The sequence below is a fragment of the Equus quagga genome, chromosome 14, assembly GCF_021613505.1.
Source record: "Equus quagga isolate Etosha38 chromosome 14, UCLA_HA_Equagga_1.0, whole genome shotgun sequence".
NCBI lineage: Eukaryota > Metazoa > Chordata > Mammalia > Perissodactyla > Equidae > Equus > Equus quagga.
This window is the reverse complement of record NC_060280.1, coordinates 12810481-12834225: the sequence shown is the minus strand read 5'-3', so window position 1 is coordinate 12834225 and position 23745 is coordinate 12810481. Positions and strand designations below refer to the sequence as shown.

Genomic DNA, 23745 nt, shown 5'->3' with positions numbered 1-23745 from the left:
TGCCACAACTAGAAGAACCCACAACGAAGAATACACAACTATGTACCAGGGGGGCTTGGGGAGAAAAAGGAAAAAATAAAAAATCTTTAAAAAAAAAAAAAAATATGTGTATATATATATGTATTTTTTTTTTAAGAAGAAATTGGCTCATGTGATTACAGAAGCTGACAAGCTCAAGATCTACAGTTGCCAAGCTGGAGACTCATGAGAGATAATGGTGTAGTTCCAGTCTGAGTCTGGCAGGCTCAAGACCCAGGAAGAGCCGATGTTTCAGTTTGAGTCCAACGGCAGGAAAAAAATCCATGTTCCAGTTCAAAGGCAGTCAGGCTAGTGAAGTTCCCTCTTTTTGGAGGTAAAGTCAGCCTTTTTGCTCTATTCAGGCCTTCAACTGATTGAGCAAGGCCCACTCACATTAGGGAGGGCCATGGGCCTCCTTACCCAGTCTACCAATTCAAATATTAACCTCACCCAGAAACACCCTTACAGACACACCCAGATCAGTGTTTGACCAAATGTCTGAGCATCCCACGGCCCAGTCAAATTGACACATAAAATTAACCATCACAGCATCTCAACCATAGAGAGCCAAGGAGTCACACTGCCACAAGAGTCTAGACCAGGAGCCAGCCCCGTGGCTGAGTGGTTGGGTTCACATGCTCTGCTTCGGCGGCCCAGGGTTTCGCCAGTTCAAATCCTGGGCGCAGACATGGCACCGCTCATCAAGCCATGCTGAGGTGGCATCCCACATGCCACAAGTAGAAGGACCCACAACTAAAAATATACAACTATGTACTGGGGGGCTTTGGGAGAAAAAGGAAAAATAAAATCTTAAGAAAAAGAGTCTAGACCAGTAACTTTCAAACTCTGTATCTTGAAGCCTCAAGAATAAAGCACTGACCAAGAGAGAACAGTAAGAGATATTAAAGACAATCAAGAACAAAACCTCGGAAGAATGCTTATGTTTAGAAGCTAGACAAAGGAAAAGGAATCAAAGATACAGGAGGAAAACTAAGAAGTAGATTTAACTAGGGCAACAGAAGGTAAATTTCAAGAAGAGGACGAAGTCAAATTGCTGCAAATGAAGCAAAGGGGTTGGAGAGTGAATATGGTCACTGAATTGGCAGTTAGTATCCATATTACCAGAAACAAATTTCTGCAATATGACGGAAACAAGAGAGGATGGTGAGAGACTGGAAAGACAGTAAGTACAAAATTCCTCTTTAAAGAGTATGGTAGAAAATACTTTGGGGAGACAAGAACAAGAAAAGAGGTAAAAGAGTTAAGTTTTCGAAAAGGGAAGGAATATCTCTTCCCTTCAAACCAGAAAGAAGAGCTAAATCTGAGGTGGGCAAGTACATATAAAGGATGGCCTCAACCTCAGTATAAAAAAAAACAGGTAGTGAGGTCATCTACTTGAGAGGCGGGAAAGGGTGGATTAAGGGTTTAAAGAAAGTGGTAAAGATTTGAAATAATTCATAAAAACTTATCGGTACATATTCTGTAAAGCAGTTATAAGAATACAAGTCCAAGGTTCATGCCATATTACCCAGAAATTAGATGGAATATAACACCTACTTTTCAATAAATGTACTTTAAGCATTAAAATATACATATATGTGTTACTATTCAGAACAAAGTTGTTCACTTCATTTGAATTTTTTAAAAATATTACAGACTTCAGTAAGCTATTCGAATAATGTACAACATTCAGCCAGACAATGAAAATCACGTTTTGTTCAAGCTTCCTTCTTTAAAATTAATGACAGACATTCTGCCAATGGGAATATAAATGTTTTGTTAATATAATTAACATTTAGAAAGAGTCAATATCCACAGGACTTCGCAAAACCATTTCTATGAAAATAACCCTGATTCATTACTAAAATCTTTGAAATCTGCTCAAAGTAGCGAAATTTATAGATAACTAAAAGTCTGATTTAAACTTAAATTGCCAGAAGACAGTTTCAAGTACTATGCCTTTTCCTGGCTTTGGTCACAAAATATTTGAACTAAAGTATTTAGATTATTATTAACAAAACAAAAGACACTAGAAGGAAACAGGAAGTCAGCTTGCTGAGTGAGAAGAAAAACACCCTTCTGAGTTTTTACTACAAAGCATATAATTCTTACAGGAAACAAATACTTCAGTATGTAAAGTAATTTAAAGAATAGGCATTGCAATCTTATTTCCCAACAAAAATAGGAACCTCCGGGGAATATTTTTAAGTAGAGATGAATGGTGTGTGAAAAATTAAAAGCTCAGTGCCACTGTTTGTGCCACAGACTTCCCAAGTCAGCCTATTACTAGTGTTGTTTACCTCTCCCGCTTAGCCTAAATCAAACCAAACTTTATCTTCTTATATTATACATAAACAAAATGATGAAATCTCAGTGTTAATAAAAGGGCTTAGAACTTTTATTTGAGTATAAAAGTCCTTTTACAGCATTTCTAACAAGTGCATACCAGACTTTTGACTGAAGAACTCCAATAATTGTGCATTGAAAACCTGAGAAGAACCATTATCAAATGGCTCTAAGTTCTTTTGTCAATATTTAACTAGAATACCTGCCTCCTTGAATTTTCTTCCCCATTGGTCCTTGTTCTACTTGCTGGGACAATAGATTTTAAAATTACATTAATAAATTGAATTTCTCAATTCACAGAGAAAAATATAAACAAATAGAATTTGCTTAATTTTAAGCTTTTTATAAAATGTATTTTAACTTTCAGCACCTGCTATCACTTGTCTATTAAAATCTAACACAAAGTGTTATTCAATGTAGTACAAAATAACATAATATATTGAAAAATTTAGGGGCCAGCCCTGTGGCCGAGTAGTTAAGGTCGTCCACTCCACTTCGGCAGCCCAGGGTTTCGCCGGTTGGGATCCTGGGTGCGGACATGGCACCACTCATCAGGCCATGCTGAGGCAGCATCAAATTTAGTATAGCACTACGTCATCTTGTTTTTTTTTTTTTACAAGAATACCATGATTTTCAGGTATTCTATTCCTCAAATTGGTTTGAGAACCCACATCCAAAGGGCAATAGTTTAAAAGAAAAAAGGTTAACTTCCTCTTTTACATGGCAACTTCCCAAACTTTACATATTATTCCTGAAAGGGATCTCAGAAATCATCTAGTCTAACCAACTTTATTTCACAGATGAAGAAACTCAGATCCAGAGAGTGACTTATCTCCAATTACTATTCTCTTCTTCAGGCAAAACGTCTCCAATCTTTTCAACAGTTCCTGAGATGATGTAGCTTCTAGATCCCGAATACTGTAGTCTTCTCTTTTCAAGACACACTCTAGGTTGCCAGTGACCCCTCTCTTAGAATATGGTGCTCAAACATAATTATTAGATGGGGGTTTAACAGAGCAGAGTAAAATGGAATGATTAACAACCACACAGTCCTCAGCCATGCTGCAGTTAGACTCCTTTAAGACTGGGCACGTAGCCTAAACCACCTCAATTCAGACATTGTGCCATTTAGTAATGCTGTTGATGTAATACATTGTAGTAATCTAGCTCAAATCTGATCAGCTGATCAAGTCACATTATTTTTGCTTACCTGGCTTTGACTCATATCTCTCATTACCAATTTACTTAGTTCTTGATCCTTCCCCCTACACTTTTAAACAAAATCTAAGAACACGTTTCTGCTAAAACTGATCTTGCCCAGAAGCCTAGTTAATTCCTAGAGTCTCAGCAACTAGCAGTTCTCTACAACTCCCAGGTGACCTGACTCCCCAGATCTTGCTAGGGGAACTTCTTTCTACCTTTAGGAAACTACCTATCTGCATTAGTCCTGCAAGATGCTTTCTGAAAGCACTTTCAAATAAGGAAAACATCAAGATGGTGACAAATATTGAAAATAAACAGGAAAAGATATATGCAGGGAGACAATGAAAGAGATGCACATGGGTATCACAGCCCTGCCTCCACCAAAGGAAAGGGTGGAGAAAAGATGACTTAAACTAGAAGTGACCAGCCTAAACTAAAGAGGGCAACAGAGAAAGAATGCGGAGTTTTGCAGCAAAAGCATTAGCAACCGGGGCTGGCCCCGTGGCCGAGTGATTAAGTTCGTGCGCTCCACTGCAGGCGGCCCAGTGTTTCGTTGGTTCAAATCCTGGGTGCGGACATGACACTGCTCATCAAACCATGCTGAGGCAGCGTCCCACATGCCACAACTAGAAGGACCCACAACGAAGAATATACAACTATGTACCGGGGGGCTTTGGGGAGAAAAAGGGAAAAAATAAAAAAATCTTAAAAAAAAAAAAAAGCATTAGCAACCTATGCTAGGGGTTTTAAGTTGCAGAGAAACTGTTTCCAGGTACTCTATTTTTACGTTTTGCTCTTCATCTTGCCACCTTCCCAACTTTAATGGCTCCTGAGGTATTGATGAAACTTTGAAGTCAAGAGGTTCCAAATGCCAGTCCAAGGCAACAGGTTGGCTGCATTAGAATCTTTTATGGAAACTTTTGAAAAAATAGTTATCTTTCTCCTCAAATTCTACACTCCTATCTCCCCCTTCCAGCCCCACCCCCAAACACACACAAAATCAGGACTGAGTAGGCCTAAACTCCTCTGCAGGATACTGTGACATACAAGTTTGGGAAGGTGACCCATGTTTGAATATCTCCTGTAACAAGGAACTTATTACTTCCAAAATAGCATGTTCTATCACTAGAGGTAAAAAAAAGAAAAAAAGGAGAGATTTTAGAGTCACATGGGTTTGCTACCAGCTTTTTTTCTTACAAATAGTTCTGTGGCCCTCTCCTTAAATTTTCAGACATAAACAAAAGCAGAGAAAATAATAAACTAAGACCCACATATCCATCACCAGCTTCAATAATTATCAACATACGGCCAATCCTTTCATCTATAAGCACTCTATCCCCAGCTCCTCAATTTTATTAAAGCTGTAAGTAATTTATTACATTTCATTTGTAAATTCTTCAGCATATATCTCTAAAATATAAGAGTTCATTTAACTAACTACAATACCATAAGTACGTGAAAAAATTAATAATTCCTTAACTTCTGTACATTTCAGTTTTAACTGTAAAATAGGTATGGGTCACTTTGGCCTCATAGGATTCTTACAAACTCTCTACTGTCTCGGTGACTATAAAAAGAAATCAGTTTGAGCATCATCTATGGCATAGATAAAAAAGGATGCAGCTCTTAGATTCTGAGTTCTAGTTTTGGATCACTGACAGAAAATAATTCCAGTCAAGGCCAGAAACCTCAACTTGTTTAAGATAACCACAGTTCACCTAGAATGGTAATCTCAGCTCACCTGGAATAATCTGTTTCCTTTAGTGCATAAATGACTTTCCAATGTTGGGAGGGTTAGAAGTTGAGATATAGAGAGAATGAAATAAACCAATATAGACATACTGAAATAAACCAAAGTCACTTATAAATATTTTATTAAATTCAAGATAACCTATGCATTGTGGCTACAATGCATACATTGCAGAGGTGTGAATGCATAAATACAGAGGTGTGATACAAGGAGCAGGATTATTTGAGTGATCTGGATGCTCACTCTGGGTTGCCTGGACAACCAGGGGCTCTGTCTTCTACCAGTGGGAGGGCTGAGCCTAAACTCAGCTTCCTACAGGACCAGGGACTTCCTTTTCTCTCTGACAGCAAAGACTGCAACTTTCCATAGCTCCAGAGATATCCATGTTCTAAGCAGCTGCCCTTCCCAAACAACTCCTGTAAACAGCTGATATCCCTCATCCCTAATCAAACACCATGCCCTCATGCTCTCATGCTTAATCTGTATAAAGGAGACCCACAGTTGAAGAAGGATCTCTTTATTGGAACACTGACATAAATGTGAATCCAGTGACCTGGCATAAGCAGGATAGGAGGATCAGGGGAACCAGTGCCTTCCAATTAAAGTAAAATTCACAGAACACAAAATTTGCAGTTTTAATCATTTAAAAATGCACAATTCATTGGCTTTCAGCACATTCACAATGTTGTGTGGCCATCACCACTATAGTAAGAACACTGAAATGTTCTAATTCCAGAACATTTTTACCACCCCCAAAAAAGCTCTGGACCCATTAAACAATCATTTCTCATTCCCTCCTTTCCTCTACCACCCTTAACCTGGCAAACACTAATCTGCTTGCTTTCTTTATGGATTTGCCTTTTCTGGACATATCATACACAATGAATCACACAATATGTGTCTTTTGCATCTGGCTTCTCTCACTTATAATGCTTTCAAGGTTCATCTATTTCATAGCATATATCAAGACTTCATTCCTTTTGACGGGTGAATAATATTCCATTGTATGAATATACCACTTTTGTTTACCCATTCATCAGCTGATGGACATCTGAGTTGTTTCCACTTTTTGGCTATTATGAATAAAGCTGCTATAAACAACCTAATTTCTAAAATGGGCAAATGGCTTAAATGGACATTTCTTCAAAAAAGACATACAAATGGCCAATAAACACACGAAAAGATACTCAACATCATTAGTCAGCATGGAAATGCACATCAAAACCATAACAAGATACCACTTCACATCCATTAGGATGGCTATAATCCAAAAATGGAAAATAAGCGTTGACAAGGATAAGGAGAAACTGGAACTCTCATATGTTGTTGATGGGAATGTAAAATGGTACAGCTACTATGGAAAACAGTTTGGTGGTTCCTCAAAAAGCTAAACACTTACCAGCAATTCCACACATAGGTATATTCCCTTCGTTTGTTTGTTTTTTAATGATTTTTGGCTTAAGGTTTTCCTTTGTCCTTTCAAATACTTTAGGAAATGATTGTTATTTTGTGGGGGAAAAAAAAACATGACAAGATGACATGGAATATTAAGAGAAAATAATCTGACATAATATTTATGATTCCAATTTAAAGTGTGCAATTAACTTGTGCTTTTTAAATGGGAAGATGTTAAGAGATTATGTTACTAAATCTGTAAATAGTATTGAAAAGCTTCAGAGAACTTAGTAACATGCATTTCTTAGTGTGAGCTGTAGTCAAAATGCATTTGCAGGGGCCGGCCCAGTGGTGCAGTGGTTAAGTGCGCACGTTCTGCTTTGGCGGCCCGGGGTTCACCAGTTCAGATCCCGGATGTGGACATGGCACCACTTGGCAAACCATGCTGTGGTAGGCATCTCACTTATAAAGTAGAGGAAGATGGGCATGGATGTTAGCTCAGGGCCAGTCTTCCTCAGCAAAAAGAGACAGATTGGCAGCAGATGTTAGCTCAGGGCTAATCTTCAAAAAAAAAAAAAAAAAATGGGAAAACATTGTACTGGTTAAGATTTTTCTGGATTCCGATCATGTCATCCAAAAACATCTTCATCTTTTGTCTTAAACCTTCTTAATACCTGCTTCTTTCTCCCTAAAACATCCAAAATGGCTTTAAATCAATAATTCAACCTAAATCCATCCAAATCATGCAAAATTCACTTCTCCCCCAAATGCTAGTTGATTCTCATTGCCTAAAGAGCAGCTAGGTGCTGATCTAATTAGCTGAATGATGTAACTCACATTAAAGTGAGAATGAGGCCTAATCATTCCCAGGATCCACAGATATATGAGCAAAATATGAATTTGCAATGGTATACTATACTTGGAAAGGAAAAATCTAAACCCTGCTTGCCTCTCTTGAGGGAAGACATCCTGCCCCAGCCACCCTTAACTAATTTTTCCAGATAGTAAGACTATACGAACTCAGCAACTATACCATATAGGCTATAGTTCCATTCTTCACTTTTATCAATGTTAAGTGTTTAAAGAGAGTCCTTTAAATGGCTTTTCTCCCATCTCTCTGGGCTTTTCCTTCTTCCTTTCTTTCTTTTCCTTCCTTTTCTTCCATTCATTCATTCATGGTTAAAAACAACAATACAACATAAGTGAGAGTTTCTATAAAGTAGTTAAAAAACAAAATTCCTCTGAAAAATAAGAGATGAAGAGAAAGTAGGACCATACATAATGAGAAGACATGGAGAGACAGATAAAAATCATCTTAAATGCCTATCAGTGACAGCCGGGTCCTTGATTAGAGCTTTTTTAAATTTATAATCCTAGAAAAGATAATGTTAATAGCAAAGCAATTTTTCAATTGGCCTAAACACATTTAATCCTTTACCATACAATCTAAAATTCACAGCACACTTAAGAACAAAGAAAATAAGATTCAAAATGAAAAATGTTTCTTTTACCTATTAAATTATGTACACAAATATGAATTCTGTTATACTTCTAAGTTTGAGTAGTTAATAAAGAAAAGACTATACCTGAGACATTTGGCCCTGGACTTTTGTAAGCTGAGTTGTTCGAATATTTAAAGACTGGCTTCTTGTTACAGTTGCCCCAGAAAGAGATTTTCCATTCACCTTCCTTTCTAGGTGACAACTTGCTAGTGATCTCTCTTCAAGAAGAACAGCATCCCAAGGATCCTCTGCTAGCAAACCTGGAGCATTTTTCTCTTCTTCATGATCTAATACCTCCACACTGTCCACCTTAGGCTTACTTAAAGGATCCAAGTCTAACCAGTCAAATTTACTGATATCTTCAGACTTTGGAGACACCTGCAGGTTGCTGATTGTAGCTTTTGAATTTGTTATCTCTAAATCAGTTCTTGCTTTTCCATTTTTTAAAAATTCTGATGTACTAGCTATTTTGTCAAACAGCTTTGCCATGTCAGGACTGACTAATGGACGACAGATAGGTAAGCTTGCTTGTGGATGAAAGTGCGTGGCAGGTGTCAAAGGATATGAAAAATATGGAGACTGTCCTGGAAGACTTAAATATATAGGTTCTGTGGATGGAAAAGTAGGCATTCTTGGATTGAAGCCATTTTGGAATGAAGTCTGTTTACTACTGTAAGTTGACTGATAAATAGAAGGTAAAGTGTAAGTGGAAGGCCCAGATAGTCCCGGTGGCCACTGTCCTCTCTGAATAGTAGGTCTAAGATAGAGCTGTGCTGAAAACGAAGGACTCAGAACAGGAGTAACTGGCAATACAGGTGCTGTCCTAGTCTCGAAACTGTCATCCAGCAATAATTTCTCAAGTTCAGCTTGGGTGAGCTTTTCTACATCAATATCTACTGCTCTTTTTTGGGTATCTGATTCAGGAAACACCATGAGATCATAATCCTGTTTGTTATAAACTTGTGCTTTTTGTCTGGTGCTGCTTGACAACTCAAAGCCTCTCTGATTATCAGTCACTCGTCTGTCCTTCTGCAGTTTTGCTAAAGCCTCTGCTTCCATCTGTAATGCTTCTGCTTTGTCCACATCTTTTGTTCTTGTCAGTTCCAGATGTGAAGATGAACACTGCTTAAATCCATTGTTGCTGGATATCTGAGCCATGTCCACTTACAAGACCAAGCCTTCCCCTAAAGTATTTTTTTCTTGTAGCTTCCAAAACAGCAAGACCTATACATAAAAATAAACATAACACAATTAGATTTTTTAAACACAAATTTATTTTGTTTGTAAGCTACCGCATATGACTTAGGATTTAAACCACTTAAAAATACACTACCAAATAAAATAAAATGAAGTGTTGGTAAATCTGAGTTAAAGAAGATTTTTAAAATATGTTATATACTGTTGGGTTAAAGGAGATGTTCAGACATACATGACTTTACCCAATTCCCCCATTCCCTGACCTAAAGCCAGCATAGTAAATGAACTCAAGAAGCTTTCACTTCAGCGTCACAATGGCTGCTGTTAACTAGTGGTACTTCTGGCAGAATTTTTGGCATGAAATGGCATAAATGCTAGTCACATGTTTTCAAGAGTTTGGACAGGGTTTACTGTTATGCAAATAGTAAGTCAAAATGTTTTCAATCTTTTGTTACTTGTTAAATTGCTCAAAAGCCAATTAGCAATAAAAGTACTCAAATTCCTAGTCAATAAAATCAAGGAAATATTATTTTATCAAAATATCATGTGAAAAACTGTTTATAATGTTCTAGAAATATTAAATATGTATAATATAACATAGAATAATAAGACAAAAGTGTTAAGACTATAACAAGCTGTAATACTCCGCTCCAAGTTCAATTATGACTGAGTTTGTCACATAGTTTTGATCACAGGTCTATTCTGATTATCTGCAGTTAAATTAATACTTATACTACTAAAGTTTCTTCTTTTCAAATTGCTAAACTATTTATTCATAGACTAGAAGATAGTTTATTAAACTTTCTCATAGATCAGTTAATAAAAATTAATACTTCTCTATTTAAGATAAACACTTAATTCAGATTAAGATTACCCTATGAAGCAAGATCACCAATTAAAGGCTTAGTAATCTAGCGTGTTATAGAGGGCACATTCCTGCTTCTAATCAATATGATCCAGGAGTTAAATTGTGTGTTCTGGAGTCATATTTCTGAAGCTATAAGACCTTGGGCAAGTGAAAACTTTTCCATATGCCTGTTTCCTAACTCTGAAAATGAAAAAGTACCTATCTCCTAAATTATAAAGATTAAATGAAACAAGGCAACTAAAAGTGCTTATCCTTGGCCTTGAGCATAAGCATTAAATAAATGGCATCTACTATTAATCTAATCTGGTTTAAGACATACCTAGTTTGAATACTGAGAAAGCAAGAGAGCTCCTGTTACATCCTTTTTCTAGCATAGTGCTTGTCTTCAGTACATGCTCAATAAATGCTTAATGAAAGGAGGTAGGGAAACACCCAAAGTGAATTCAAATTACTGTAACACAATTCTAAGTGTTGAGGTAATACTAAATGAAAAAACTATTAGCGATAGGGACATGAAAAAAGTGGTATTTAAGGAAGACAGTTTTTGCAATTCTTTTATACAACTATAGTTGAATTTCTGAGGTATTTCAGTAAAAAGCTATTCCAGATTTTTCCCTTCTGTGGTAGACTGCAAAACTAGGCATGACATACACTTAAAATTTGTACACTTCATTGTATGTAAATGTTTTATAAAAAAACTGTAAACAAATATTGACCCTTGCTAAATATGCACAAAGTACTTAGGGGAAAGTACTGATGTCTACAATTTATTTGAAATGCATCAATAAACTAAGATGAATTGATGGATAGAGGGATGATGGATAAATATGTGACAAGGCAAGTATAGGAAAATGCTAATACACAGAAGAATCTAGGTGGTAGGTATATGGGTATTCACTTTGAAATTCTTTCAACTTGTCTGCATGACTAAAAATTTTCACAACAAAATGTTGGGAAGGGGAATGGGCACAAATTCCTCCCATTCCAGTATACTCTGCCCTTTGTAATGTGAATTTGTTACTCCTCCCATAAAGAGGTGGAGTCCATCTCTCTACTGATCTGAGCTGGCTTTGCAACTTGCTTTGACCAGTAGAATGTGAAAGAAGTGACACTGTTTTAGAATTTTAAGCCTAGGTTAAAAGAGGCCTGGCTGCTTCAGCTCTTCCTTTCTTGAGTGCAGCCACTGCCGTGTAAATGCTCACTGAAGACGAGAGAGCACAAGGAGAGAGAGGTCTAGCCAACAGTTAGTACCAACTACCAAACATGTGAGTGAAGCCACCATCTTAGACCATCCATCCACAGTCCAGATGACCACAGCCACATGAGTGACCCAAGGCAAGAAAAAGCAGAAGAAACCACCTAACCTGAGTTCAAGGCAAATTATTAACCCACAAAATCATTTTGGAACAGTTTGTTACATAGCAATAGATAACTGATAAACCTTTTCTTCTTACTTTTAGAAAACAAAACTGAAGCCACTTAGCTATTTAACAGCAAATTTCTGTTTTAACCTCCACAATCACCACCACCTTCCTTCACTTGTCCTCAGAGAATTAACAGTTCCCTTTTTCTTTCTAAGGCTGCCCCTCCACCAATACCCTTAATCTCACTGAATTCCCCTTCTCCCCTATGAATGATTGTCTCCTTTGCATTATTAATTTCTCCTTTACTTGCTTCCTCCCTCTGCCATAAAAATGCTCAAGTTTTCTCCAAATGAGTGGGAAAAAAAGATTTAACATTCCCCTTTAGACTCCAGTAGCTTCCATTTTAATTTTCTCCTTTCACTGCCAAACTTCTCAAATGAGTGACCTAAAAAGTCCTTTCTTTACCCATTCTGCCTTGGAAAAATTCTACTTGTCCTTCAGGGCCCGATTCAAAAAAGCTGTCTGAAGCTTTTCTTAAGCAGCTCCTATCAAAACTCATCTTTTCAGCTCAACTAAAAATTTTTATCTTTAATTTTTGTAGACTTTATGCTGTTTTTGTCTCCCTGGCATCCTTTCTTCCAGTAGCAGAATCTATAACTTCCTTTCTGGAAACTACTTATCATCCTTTTGTTCCACCTAGTTTGAATACAGCTGGACCATCCTTACTCCCCCCACCCTCCATCTACGCCCAAGGATCCAAATCTGGCCCTTTAGAGTTAACCAACCCCAGGACTTCTGAAACTATTCGGAAAGGAAGTTTATCATTGAGGTTGCTAAGCTGATAGGAGGTAAGCCTGGCACTGTTCTGGCCATCTTTGCCACCACTTGAGGAGATGCTGCCCAAGACTGAATCGAAGCCAGAAGCCAGCAGAGCTAAGATAAATGAAATGAGATTGATTCTGGATATTACATTAAGCCTCTGGACCCAACCCATGTCCAAGGCCAGTCTTTTCATCAATGTCGGCCAATAAATCCCTCTTTGCTTAAGCCAGTTTAAAATTACTTTTGGCCATGATAACCAAAATTATCTTGATTAACACAGGAATCTATAACCTATAGGTCCACCCAACAGACTAGAATAAACTTCTTAAGTGCAGAAGCCTGCTTTTTCCCTTCCTTCCCCACAACATTTAAAAGCACCTTGCTTAATAAATATGGAACTTAATTTAATGAACATGTGTTTTAACTGGAGGGAATGAGGGCTACTGGACAGTCTTGAAGAAGCGATTTCAGATGGCACAAAAGTATGGATATATGGTGGGAGAAATGTAATTGCCTGCTATTGAACACCACAACACACTGCCTATATTTCACAAAATCAGATGGATCAGAACAAAACAATATTTCACAGAGAGAGAAAAGATACCGAACTACAATTCATCTTCTACAAGCATAACGCCGACTTGTTATTTAAGTATTCTCCTGGCTACCATATTTGGTAGCGATATGACATTGTACTGAAAGGGAGATCTGGATTTTTTAAGCGCGTTTCAGATACAGTTTTTTCAGTGGAGAATACACTTATTCTAAATATTTCAAATTAATGTTACCTCTCATTTACTAACAAAGGTTAAAACTAACAGTCTCAAATTTATTTTAACAGTGAATGTAGTGTTTTTTCACATCAATTCATTTGCTTGCTCTATCCCTAGCACCAACCCAAAGCAATATATACTCAAGTAAATTCAACGCTAAGTAGTCAGTAACAATGAGCGGTCTCTGAGCAGCTCAATTACCATATTTTAGTTTTCCAAAAGATTATCATGCATGTATATTCAAAAAGTAATAAAGGAGTTACAAGATTGTCCAAAAGTAACCTTGGCTTCAGCTATTTTTCTAAGGTTGCTGCACTGACAGTCATGCTCCATTAATTTTTTAAAATAAAACTTCATTTGATGACGAACATTTAGCAGGAAATAATTTCCTACATGCTAATTCAAAATGAAAACTTCAATGCTAAAGTTCCCCTAACTCAAGCTGGAAAAGACAATATAACTAGTTTTTGAATGATGATTGTATACCATCTGCCAAAAATTTCCCAATATAAAGTAACCCAGTGATGATCACAAGGCTGTAGCTACCTTATAATTCTTCAAAAGAGGGCAATTAAACTATTCAGTTAAATTTTGGATACCATTTGCAGACCCAAAAGAATTAATTTAAAAGCTCTTGGCTTCTTCTGTGGTAGACATTCATTAACAATTTAAATTTAAATCTCAGAAAAAAATAAAACAAGTCAGTCCTGCTACCATCTAACTGCTTTCTCATCTTAAAATTCAAGATACCTGAGAAAATGGAGAAACAATGATTTGAGCTCAACAATATAAATATTTCTCCTCTAAAATGAAAATGAATCTCAAAGAAAAACAAATTACAGTACCTCCATGGAATTTAATATTATACCATTAAAAATAAAATTATGAAGACTGCAGTAACCACGGGAAATGTCTGTTAAAACTGTAGCAAATATCTACAAATCCCTATCTATACATATGTCTATGTATAGGTAGAGATATATTGATACTATATGCCAAACATTGCTTTAAGCAATGTATTAACTAATTTAATCCTCACAAATGCTATTAAGTAGCTACTATTATTATTCCTAGTATACAAATGAAGAAACTTAAGTACACAAGTTATATACAATCTGCCCAAGCTCATATCAGCTAGCAAGTGGTGAAATCAGGACTCAAACCTAGGCACTGCTAATTCACTTCAATATATTTTTATGTTAATAGTTATCTGGAATCAGTAAGTACCTAAACATACCTTATCCATTATAAATACCAACTTTCTTCCTCAATCCTAGGATTATTTATTTCTGCATTAATAAATTTTATTGTTTCTTTTGATTCTGTCATGTACTAGTTAATACTGCTATTTAGTAATAACATATACCAATTTACCAGTCAATTCATTATCATTAGATGACCAGTAAATTTATACTTTCATTGGGGGCATGGATTCTTATTTTATCCATCCTCTACTTGCAAACTTCTGCTGTAGTTGATAAATGAATGCATCGATGACTAAAGAACTTAAGACACCATTCCTTTTACCAAAGAGAAGTTCAAATTCTGAAACAAAAAACAGACTAAAGAGCTCATTTATTAATAATTCAACTAAAACTGAAAAATCACATGGTTGAGTTTAGAATAAACAAGTGGTGGAAGAAAAGATTATCTTGAAAACTAGGAGTGAGATGGCAACAGAAAACTAAAAATAAGAGAGACGGGCCCCATCTGTGCTAAAAGATAACATTCTCCTATCTCTACTGATTCATGAAGGGAAAAAAACTCATTGGACAAAAGAAACCAGGTATTTTGGTATTAGGCACTATACAAATTTGTCAAAAAGACAAAATGGAAGAATGTTCAGGTGCTGGGTGAGATTAGATTACAGCAGCAATGTTTAAAGAAATAGAATGCAAAACACACATGGAACTTAAAAATTGTTATAGCTACATTAATGAAAAGAAATAGATGAAATTAATTTTAATAATATACTTTATTTAATCCAATACATCCAAAATATTATCATTTCAATAGGTAACGAATATAAAAAATATGAATGGGATATTTTATGTTCTTTTTTTTACACTAAGTCTTCAAAATCTGGTATACATTTTACCACATTGCAACTTAGACTAGCCACATTTCAAGTGCTCAACAGCCAAAGGTGAGCAGTGGACAACACTCGGTTAGAATTTAGGAGGAAAGGAACAAAAAGCATGGTGAACAAGCATCATTACTTTCTGGATGGTAAGGAAAAATTTATCTTCCCAAAAGTCACCCCTTCCCTCAAGTCAGTAAAGCACCTCAAATTCCTATTAGTTATTTTTCAGGAGAAGAACACTTTATTTTTTTAAGTCCCAGAGATAACATATAGCCTTTTAATTAAGGTCTGTCTTATTATCCTTTATAACTTGTGTACTTTTAAAGTATACAATTTCTAATTAACTTTCTATAATTAGAAAATTGTTAACATTTCATAGAGAAATGTGTTCACAATCGACCACACAGGATAAATTACAAAAAATTAAATATTTAATTGTAAAAAAAATTAGAATCATAAAACCAAAAGAAAACAGAGAATTCCTATGTAACATCAGCATAAAGATTCAAAACCTAGAGGTATGATTCAAAACCTGGAAGCCATGAGAGAATATTTAAGTACATAAACACCTTACAAAATAACTTTTGTTTGGCAAACAAGCACCAGTGAATTTATTCACTTCTTCAACAAATATTTACTGGCTACATGCTCAGGCACTGTTCTAGGTGCTGAAAAGTAAAATAGAAATAACTATTTAAAATGTCAATAAAAAACCAACAAACTGGGAAAAAATATTTGCTACTCATATCACAGAGAAAGAGCTAATTTTACTAATACATAACAAAGAGCTTATAAAGAAAAGTGGACAAAGAGTTTGAATAAACAGTTTACAAAAAAAGTAAAGATCCTTACCCTTACTCCTGTTGAGGCATTAGTAACTTAAAAATTATGCTAAACCTAATTGCATACCATATTGATAACAAACACACAGAGAAAGGGAAAAAATATATTCATCATACCAAAACTTGTTAGATACATAAAAAAGCAGATAAAGGAAAATTTATAGTTTTAAGTGATGATAGAAAAGTGAAAAGGTTGAAAAGTTAATAAACATCCATCTCATGAAATTAGAAAAAGAATGGCAAAATAAAAGTAGAAGGAAGGAGGGGCTGGCCCCGTGGCCGAGTGGTTAAGTTCGCGCGCTCCACTGCAGGCGGCCCAGTGTTTCGTCGGTTCGAATCCTGGGCGCGGACATGGCACTGCTCGTCAGACCACGCTGAGGCAGCGTCCCACATGCCACAACTAGAGGAACCCACAACGGAGAATACACAACTATGTACCGGGGGGCTTTGGGGAGAAAAAGGAAAAAATAAAATCTTCAAAAAAAAAAAAAAAAAAAGTAGAAGGAAGGGAATAAAGACCAGAGAAGAAATTAGTGTCATAGGAAATATACAACAAAGCTGAAAGGTGGTTCTTTTGAAAATACTAATAAGATATCTGGTGATGCTGATCAAGAAAAAAAGAGGACAGGAATAAACAACACCAAGAATCTAAAAAGGACATCCAACAGATGCAGCAGACATTAGAAAGATAATGAGGATATTATTAATAAGTTTAAGCGAATACATTCTAAAACGTAGACAAATTTCTAGAAGATAGTAACAAGTGACTCAAACATAAAGTTGAATAATCTGATAACCACTAACGAAACTGATTTCATAGTTAAAAATATTTTCCTCAAAGAAAACTGCAGGGACAGATTGCTTCAATGGCTTCATATTAGAAAGAAACAATAACAATCTTTTACAAACCCTTCCAGAGAAGAGACAAAAAGGCATGTTCCCCAAACATTTTATGGAACTACTATAATTTTGATAACAGTACCAGGAAAGGATAAGAAAATTACAAATCAGTCTTACTCATGAACACAAATACAAAAAGTCCTAAAGAAAATAATAGTAAACCAAAGTTGTAAATACAAAATGCAATTCACCACATCAATAATTAAAGAATTAAAACAGAAAAAGCATATGTTCATCTCAATAGATTTTGAGCAGAAAAGCCAACTATGAGCAGGTCCTTATCTGACCAAGAGTATCAAAAATCATACTTACTGGTAAATAAAACTTGAAAGCATTCCCTTTGACTATGAATAACCAGAATGCCCATCACCACTTCTATTCAACATTTTATAGACTCCTAGACAGCACAGAAAGGCAAGAAAAATAAATAAAAGGTAGAACCAAGTAGGAAGAACCAAAATATTATTTACAGATAAAGTAAAGAATACAAAGAATAATTAATAGAATTATATGCCAGAGTTTATCAAAGTTGCTGGATATGATACTAATACACAAAATCATAGTATTTCTATATACCTGCAAGAAATGGTTAGAAAAAGCAATTTTCAAAAAGGTAATGTTTACAATCACACACACACAAAACCCACCAACTAACTAATAATACATGTAACAAAAGGTTGTAGGAGAAATTATAAAATTTTACTGACAAATACTAGGACTATCTGAATCTAACAGATATTATTCCATGTTTATGAAAGTGAAGACTTAATTTTACAAAGATGCCACCTCTCCTGAAACCCTATAGGTTCAATGCAGCCTTAACGAAAATTCAAACAGACTTTAAAAATAAAATTTGACAAGGTGCTTCTAAAATTTATATGGTAACCAGAAGGACCAAAATAGCCAAGATTCTCTTGAAAAAGAACAAGCATGGAGGACTTACTCTACCCAATAAAAACTTACTATAAAGCTAACTTTATTTACGATAGTATGGTATTTATGCAGGAAGAGATAAATCTAAATAGGCTAAGAGCCCAGAAACAGACACATCTACATAGACATCTGATTTAAGACAAAAGTGGCATATCAGAGCACGGAGAAAGAACTGTCTTTTCAATAAATATATGCTAGAACAAATGGAGGGAAAATGAAATGGACTCTTGCTTTACTCCTCAAGCAAAAATCAATTCAAGATAAACCTAACATCTAACTCTGAACTTTTTTTGTCAAATTTTCACTATCTGTGAATCACTTAGTGGGCACTGCACATAGCACGATCAATTTACATAAAAAATATTCACTGCATTTTAAAATACAAGTAAAATATTTTAAAATGAATAGTAAGATATTCCTATCAGTGAGAGAGATGATTGCACATTCTCACAACTGTATGTATGTCCAGTAAGTTTATTTTACTTGTTATCTGAATTAAACTAGAAAATCCTAATTCAATTAGAGCTTGTCAGGAAGGCAGCAAGGCTTGGTGGTAGCTCTATGAGATAGTTATAGGTATTGCACATAGAATCTTATAGGCTCTACCTTCAAATATTTCTGAATCTGAGCATTTCTTCATTATATTCCTGCTACCATCCTATACCAACCATCATCTCTTGCCCAGATTATTGAAACAGCCTCCCAACCAGTCTCCACCACCCCTCCATTCCCCACCTTCAGACTACTCTCAACATAGCAGCCAGAGTGATACTGAAAAACCTAGATCTTCTCAACCTTCTGCTCAGAACTTTCATGAGCTCCTATATCACCTAGAGAAAAGGTAAAATCTTTACAGTACTCCACCAGGCACTCTAATAGTTGGTCCACCTATTACCTCTCTCCTATAACTCTCCTCTGTGATACTGTCACACTGGTCTCCTGGTTGTTGCTCAAACATATTATGCTTCTCATTCAGAGCCTTTGCTCTTCAGTTCCCTCTAACTGAACTGCTCTTCCCCTGGATAGCTGAATGGCTCACTCTGTCACCTCCTTCAAGTTTTCATTGAAAAGGTGACATTTGTATAAAGTCTTCCCTGATAACCTAGTTAAAATCGCAACCTTCTCTAACTCTGCTGCCTATGTGCTTTACTTATTTTCTCCTTAGCATTTAGTACCATCCAGTAACTATATATTTTACTTATTTATTTTATAGTCTTTCCCCTCTAGACTGTAAATTTCATGAAGCTGAGATTTATCTGTTGGGTTCACTCCTGTATACACAGCATCTAGAACAGTCCTGGAACAAGCAAGTTTTCATTCACGTCTGTTATACAAATAAACGAAATTAAATCTAATGTGGACCAGATAGGGAAGCAATTCTTCCCAACAGCGTGTCTTTGGTATTCTGTAAGACACTCAAGAACACACAAAAATATCACATTTAAAATGAATATTTTAACCTAAAAGATACAATAGATTTTTAATCCACTCTTGTTACATTCGTTTTCATTTAAACTATCTGGGAGTCACCTTAAATGTGCCAAATAATAAACCATTAATTTCCTTCTCTGAGGGAAGGAAACCAAATGTATGTATTCCCATAACGGTTCTTCAGAGCCACATGGCCCTTTTTCGTCAGACCAAAACACATTACAATTTTGAAGTACCTGTAGGAAATATAGTTCATGTCTGCTTGTTGATTAGAAATACTGGCCTTGGGCTCAACAGAACAATTTGGCTAATGATGAATCTTTGGGTGTTATCTGAAGATCTGAAGTCATGAAAGTAGGTGAGATTGCCCTGGGAGAATGTGTAGTGAGAAGAGGGAACGAGAGACAAGGAGGAAATCATGATGGCCACTAACACGTAACAAAGGTTAAGGAAACAAAAGGTCAGAGGGAAATAACAGATAGGTGTGAAGACTGGTATCAGACAAATAAGGGAACAGAGCGTCCTAAGAAGGAAGTGGTCAGTAATGTTAGAAACTACAAAGCGGTGACAAAGGATGAGGACTGGAAAAAACACCCTAGATCTAAGAGCTCATTTGTGATTATTTTAATAACAGCTTTACTGAGATATAATTAACTTATTATAAAATTCACCTATTTAAAGCACTCAAGTTGTTTTTAGTATATTCAGAGTTGTGTGACAATCATCACTACCAAATTTCAGAACATTTTCATCACTCCAAAAAGAAACCCTTCACCCATCAGCAGTCACTCCTGTTTTCCCTCTCCCACAGACCCTCATTACTAATTTTCAAAGAAGACAGTTAAGAGAAGTGTGGAAAACTGAAAAAAGAATTACAAGTAACAAGGGCATATTATTCTTTTAAAGAGAACTAGGAGAGAGAAGTAAATAGGATGAAGTAATTAAAACGGGAAAGGTCTTCAACATGAGGTAGGTTGAAGTGAAGGATTCAGGGGACAAAGATTGAAAGGCACAAGAGATAGAAGATAAATACTAGATCAGATCTGGGTACACTAGTTGAATAAGATGGAATCAGATGCATAGACAGAAGGGTCTGACTTGAAAAGGAAGAGACACCTTAGGAGACTGAGGTGATCATGGTAAGGAAACAGGAAGGCAATAACTAAAAATAGAGGACTTCGGGGAGCTAATGTGGAAAGCAGATTTACTTTCCACTATCTAAACTTTGGAGAGTTTTAAATATTTCATCATTTGCAAGCCATAGTATTTTATTTTATTTATTTATTTATTTATTTATCTATCTATTTAACACTCTCTCTCTTTTTTCTAAATTTTTCCTTCTCCCCAAAACCCCCCAGTACCTAGTTGTGTATTTTAGTTGTGAGTCCTTCTACCTGTGGCATGTGGGATGCCGCCTCAGCATGGCTTGATGAGTGGTGCTAGGTCCGCACCAAGGATCTAAACCCTCGAAACCCTGGCGGCCTGGGCCGCTGAAGCAGAGCATGCAAACTTGACCACTCGGCCAGTGGGCCACCCCCACTACTATTTTAAAACAAAGTTGATAAATATGTAATAGAGGAATTTTCTCTTCTTATTAGGATACACAAAGTGGCAAGATACTGTCACTCTGACCCCAACAAAGAAAAATAAGCTAAATAAGTTTTTAAAATAATGGTTTTAAGGCATATTAGCGAGCAGAGGACACAAAAAACCTAACGAATTAAATTCCAGAAAGTAATAAACCCATCACAGGAGAGGTAGACCCACTGCTGCTCTCATCCCTGGTACAGCAGCAGCAGGAGGAATGCACCGTAGATGGGGATAACAAGAAACAAGTCAGACTTTTAACAGTCACCTAAAGGCTAGCCTGACAGATTAGAATTCTGAGGAGTGGTAGGGCTAAGTCTGAGTGGTCTAAAGCACTGGAATAAGAATTATAAGGAGTCCCAGGCATGGAAGAAGTCTGTACCCACCCTCCAACTCTTCCTCACAGGTCTTCACTAAATGCATAGGTAGCACACTGAAAGCTGGAGACAGGGCAGAAGAGCTGAAAGAGATCCCCCTTGAACAATGTGGGCCTTCCCAAAGTACACGGCAGCCACCCTCCAAAGGAAGGCTGGGCAAGTGAGCAGGGAGAAATCCATCTGAGGCACTCCAAGCTTTCAGCTACCAATGGCTGGGGATGGAGCAGAAGAGCTGAGAAAAAGTCCTCCAAGGCATTCCAAGCCTTCACAGACTGTAAAACAGCTGTCCTCTAGAGGCTGGGTAAGGACAGCAAGGTGAGACTGCCTGAGACACAGAAAGCCAGGAAGCACGACTAGAGAACAAAGAGACTTTCCAGCAACCTAAAAAGCCAGCAGCTAGGCTGCCAAACAAATCTCTGGAATCAAGTCAGTGCTCAGACCCCAAATCCTGCTAAAGAGAAAGTCATAATTCTGCTCTAAAGTATTTCAACCCAGTGTTAAAGTGAATCCAATTAAAGCTGCAACAAAGCATAGACTGATCTTACTTATGGACTTTCTCCATTAAGTGGCCTGACATAATAAAGGGCATTTTGAAGATAAGTAAATAATAAGTTAACTTCAAGCTCTACTGTCGTTTTATACAAGACTGACATATGATCAAAGATTATGAGACAAACAAGCATGAAAATATGACCCATGGTCAAGGAAACAGTCAAAATAAATAGATATAGAGATGGCCTAAATGTTAAACTTACCAAAGAGGAACTTTAAAATAATTACGTGAAAATACTAAATGATATAACAGAAAAGATGAATGATATGCATGAAGAGGGGGAAATTTCAGCAGAATGATACAAATTACAAAAAAGAATAAAAAAGAAACACTAGAAAAGAAAAATATATCAAAAATAAAGAATTAGATGGACTCAACAGCAGAAGAAAAGACTGGTAAACTTGAAAACAAATCAATAGAAAATATCCAAACTAAAACAGAGAAAAAAGAGAGAGGAGAGGTAAAACAGCATGCCTGAGTTCTGCAGGACAATTTCAAATGGTCTAATATATACATAATTGGAGTCCCAGGAGAGGACAGAGAGAATGAAACAGAAGAAATATCTGACGAGAAAATGGCCAAGAACTTTCTACAAGTGAAGAAAGACATCAACCAAACAAATCTAAGTTCAGTGAAGACCAAGCAAGGATAAAGATAAAGTAGAAAATGAACCTAACGGAGTCACAGAGTAATGTAGATTCAATGACTACTTGAATGAAATAGCTTCAGTTCTTACTAATATTCGTGGAGTTAGGGTTAAATCAATCTAATATCTAGAGTCTGTTCCTAAAGAAATCAGGAACTTGTAGAATTTAGTTCTTTTCTCCAAATTTAAATACACTAAATGTGCACAGTTATATTTCTAGGTTTAGGGTATTACACCATCAAACTTCCTCATTTCAACCTAATTCAATTTTACTCTGGATTTTTGGTGAAACGTTTTTTGATAAAAATTAAGAGTAAGTTAAATCATCAAACTCAATCAAAATCAAAAATCTTCTCTCAAAAAAAAATCCTAGGGGCCGGCTCCGTGGCCAAGTGGTTAAGTTCGAGCACTCCACTGAGGTGGCCCAGTGTTTCGTCGGTTCGAATCCTGGGCGCGGACATGGCACTGCTCATCAAACCACGCTGAGGCGGTGTCCCACATGCCACAACTAGAAGGACCCACAACTGAGAATATACAACTATGTACTGGGGGGCTTTGGGGAGAAAAAGGAAAAAAATAAAATCTTAAAAAAAAAATCCTAAAATTTCCATCTATTAATAAGAACTTTTTATAATTAAATTTAATATACCTCCAAGGGGAAAAAAACACTGGTACACTCAATTATTAGGTGCAATAGGAAGCCAAAGGTGTGTTTTATGCAGAGACATTCATGTTACCTGATTTACATTGTTCAAACATCCCTATCTACTCTGTGGAAAACAGACATAAGCAAAACAAAAATGGAAACTGGGAGACCAATTAACAGACAACTGAAATAGTCTAGAAAAGAACTTCACTGACTTGAATGAGGATGACAAATGAAAATGTTAAGAAGTGGTTTATTTTAAACAAGCAAACAAAAATGATAAGTTCAGACAGTAAATGAAATGGGGGGGAAACAGTAATGTGACAGAGAATGATTTAGCTGAAGGGATACTATTTTTAATAGTGTAGGCAGGGAAAAGATGAAATTGGAGCCCTAATCTGGACATAAGAAGAGAGAGTCACGGGAAAAGCTAAGAGAAGAGCCTTCCTAATCTACTTCACAAGTTTAAAGATGGATAAGCCTAGACTGGCTCCCGCATTCTTTAACCT

At 36.3% G+C, this 23745-nt stretch overlaps 1 protein-coding gene across 3 annotated transcripts in view; it reads right to left on the bottom strand.

Annotated features, from left to right (window-relative positions):
• PIK3C2A (phosphatidylinositol-4-phosphate 3-kinase catalytic subunit type 2 alpha) overlaps positions 1–23745 on the bottom strand; it is a 91419-nt gene that overhangs the window by 59890 nt on the left and 7784 nt on the right. For 2 of the 3 annotated variants that reach the window (XM_046685057.1, XM_046685056.1), the window contains exon 2: positions 8299–9438. In XM_046685057.1, coding sequence (XP_046541013.1) covers positions 8299–9372 — 1074 coding nt within the window. In that variant the 5' untranslated portion in view covers positions 9373–9438. Of the gene's footprint in view, positions 1–8298; positions 9439–17375; positions 17397–23745 lie in introns of those variants that run through there. The other variant, XM_046685059.1, reaches the window with a different exon arrangement.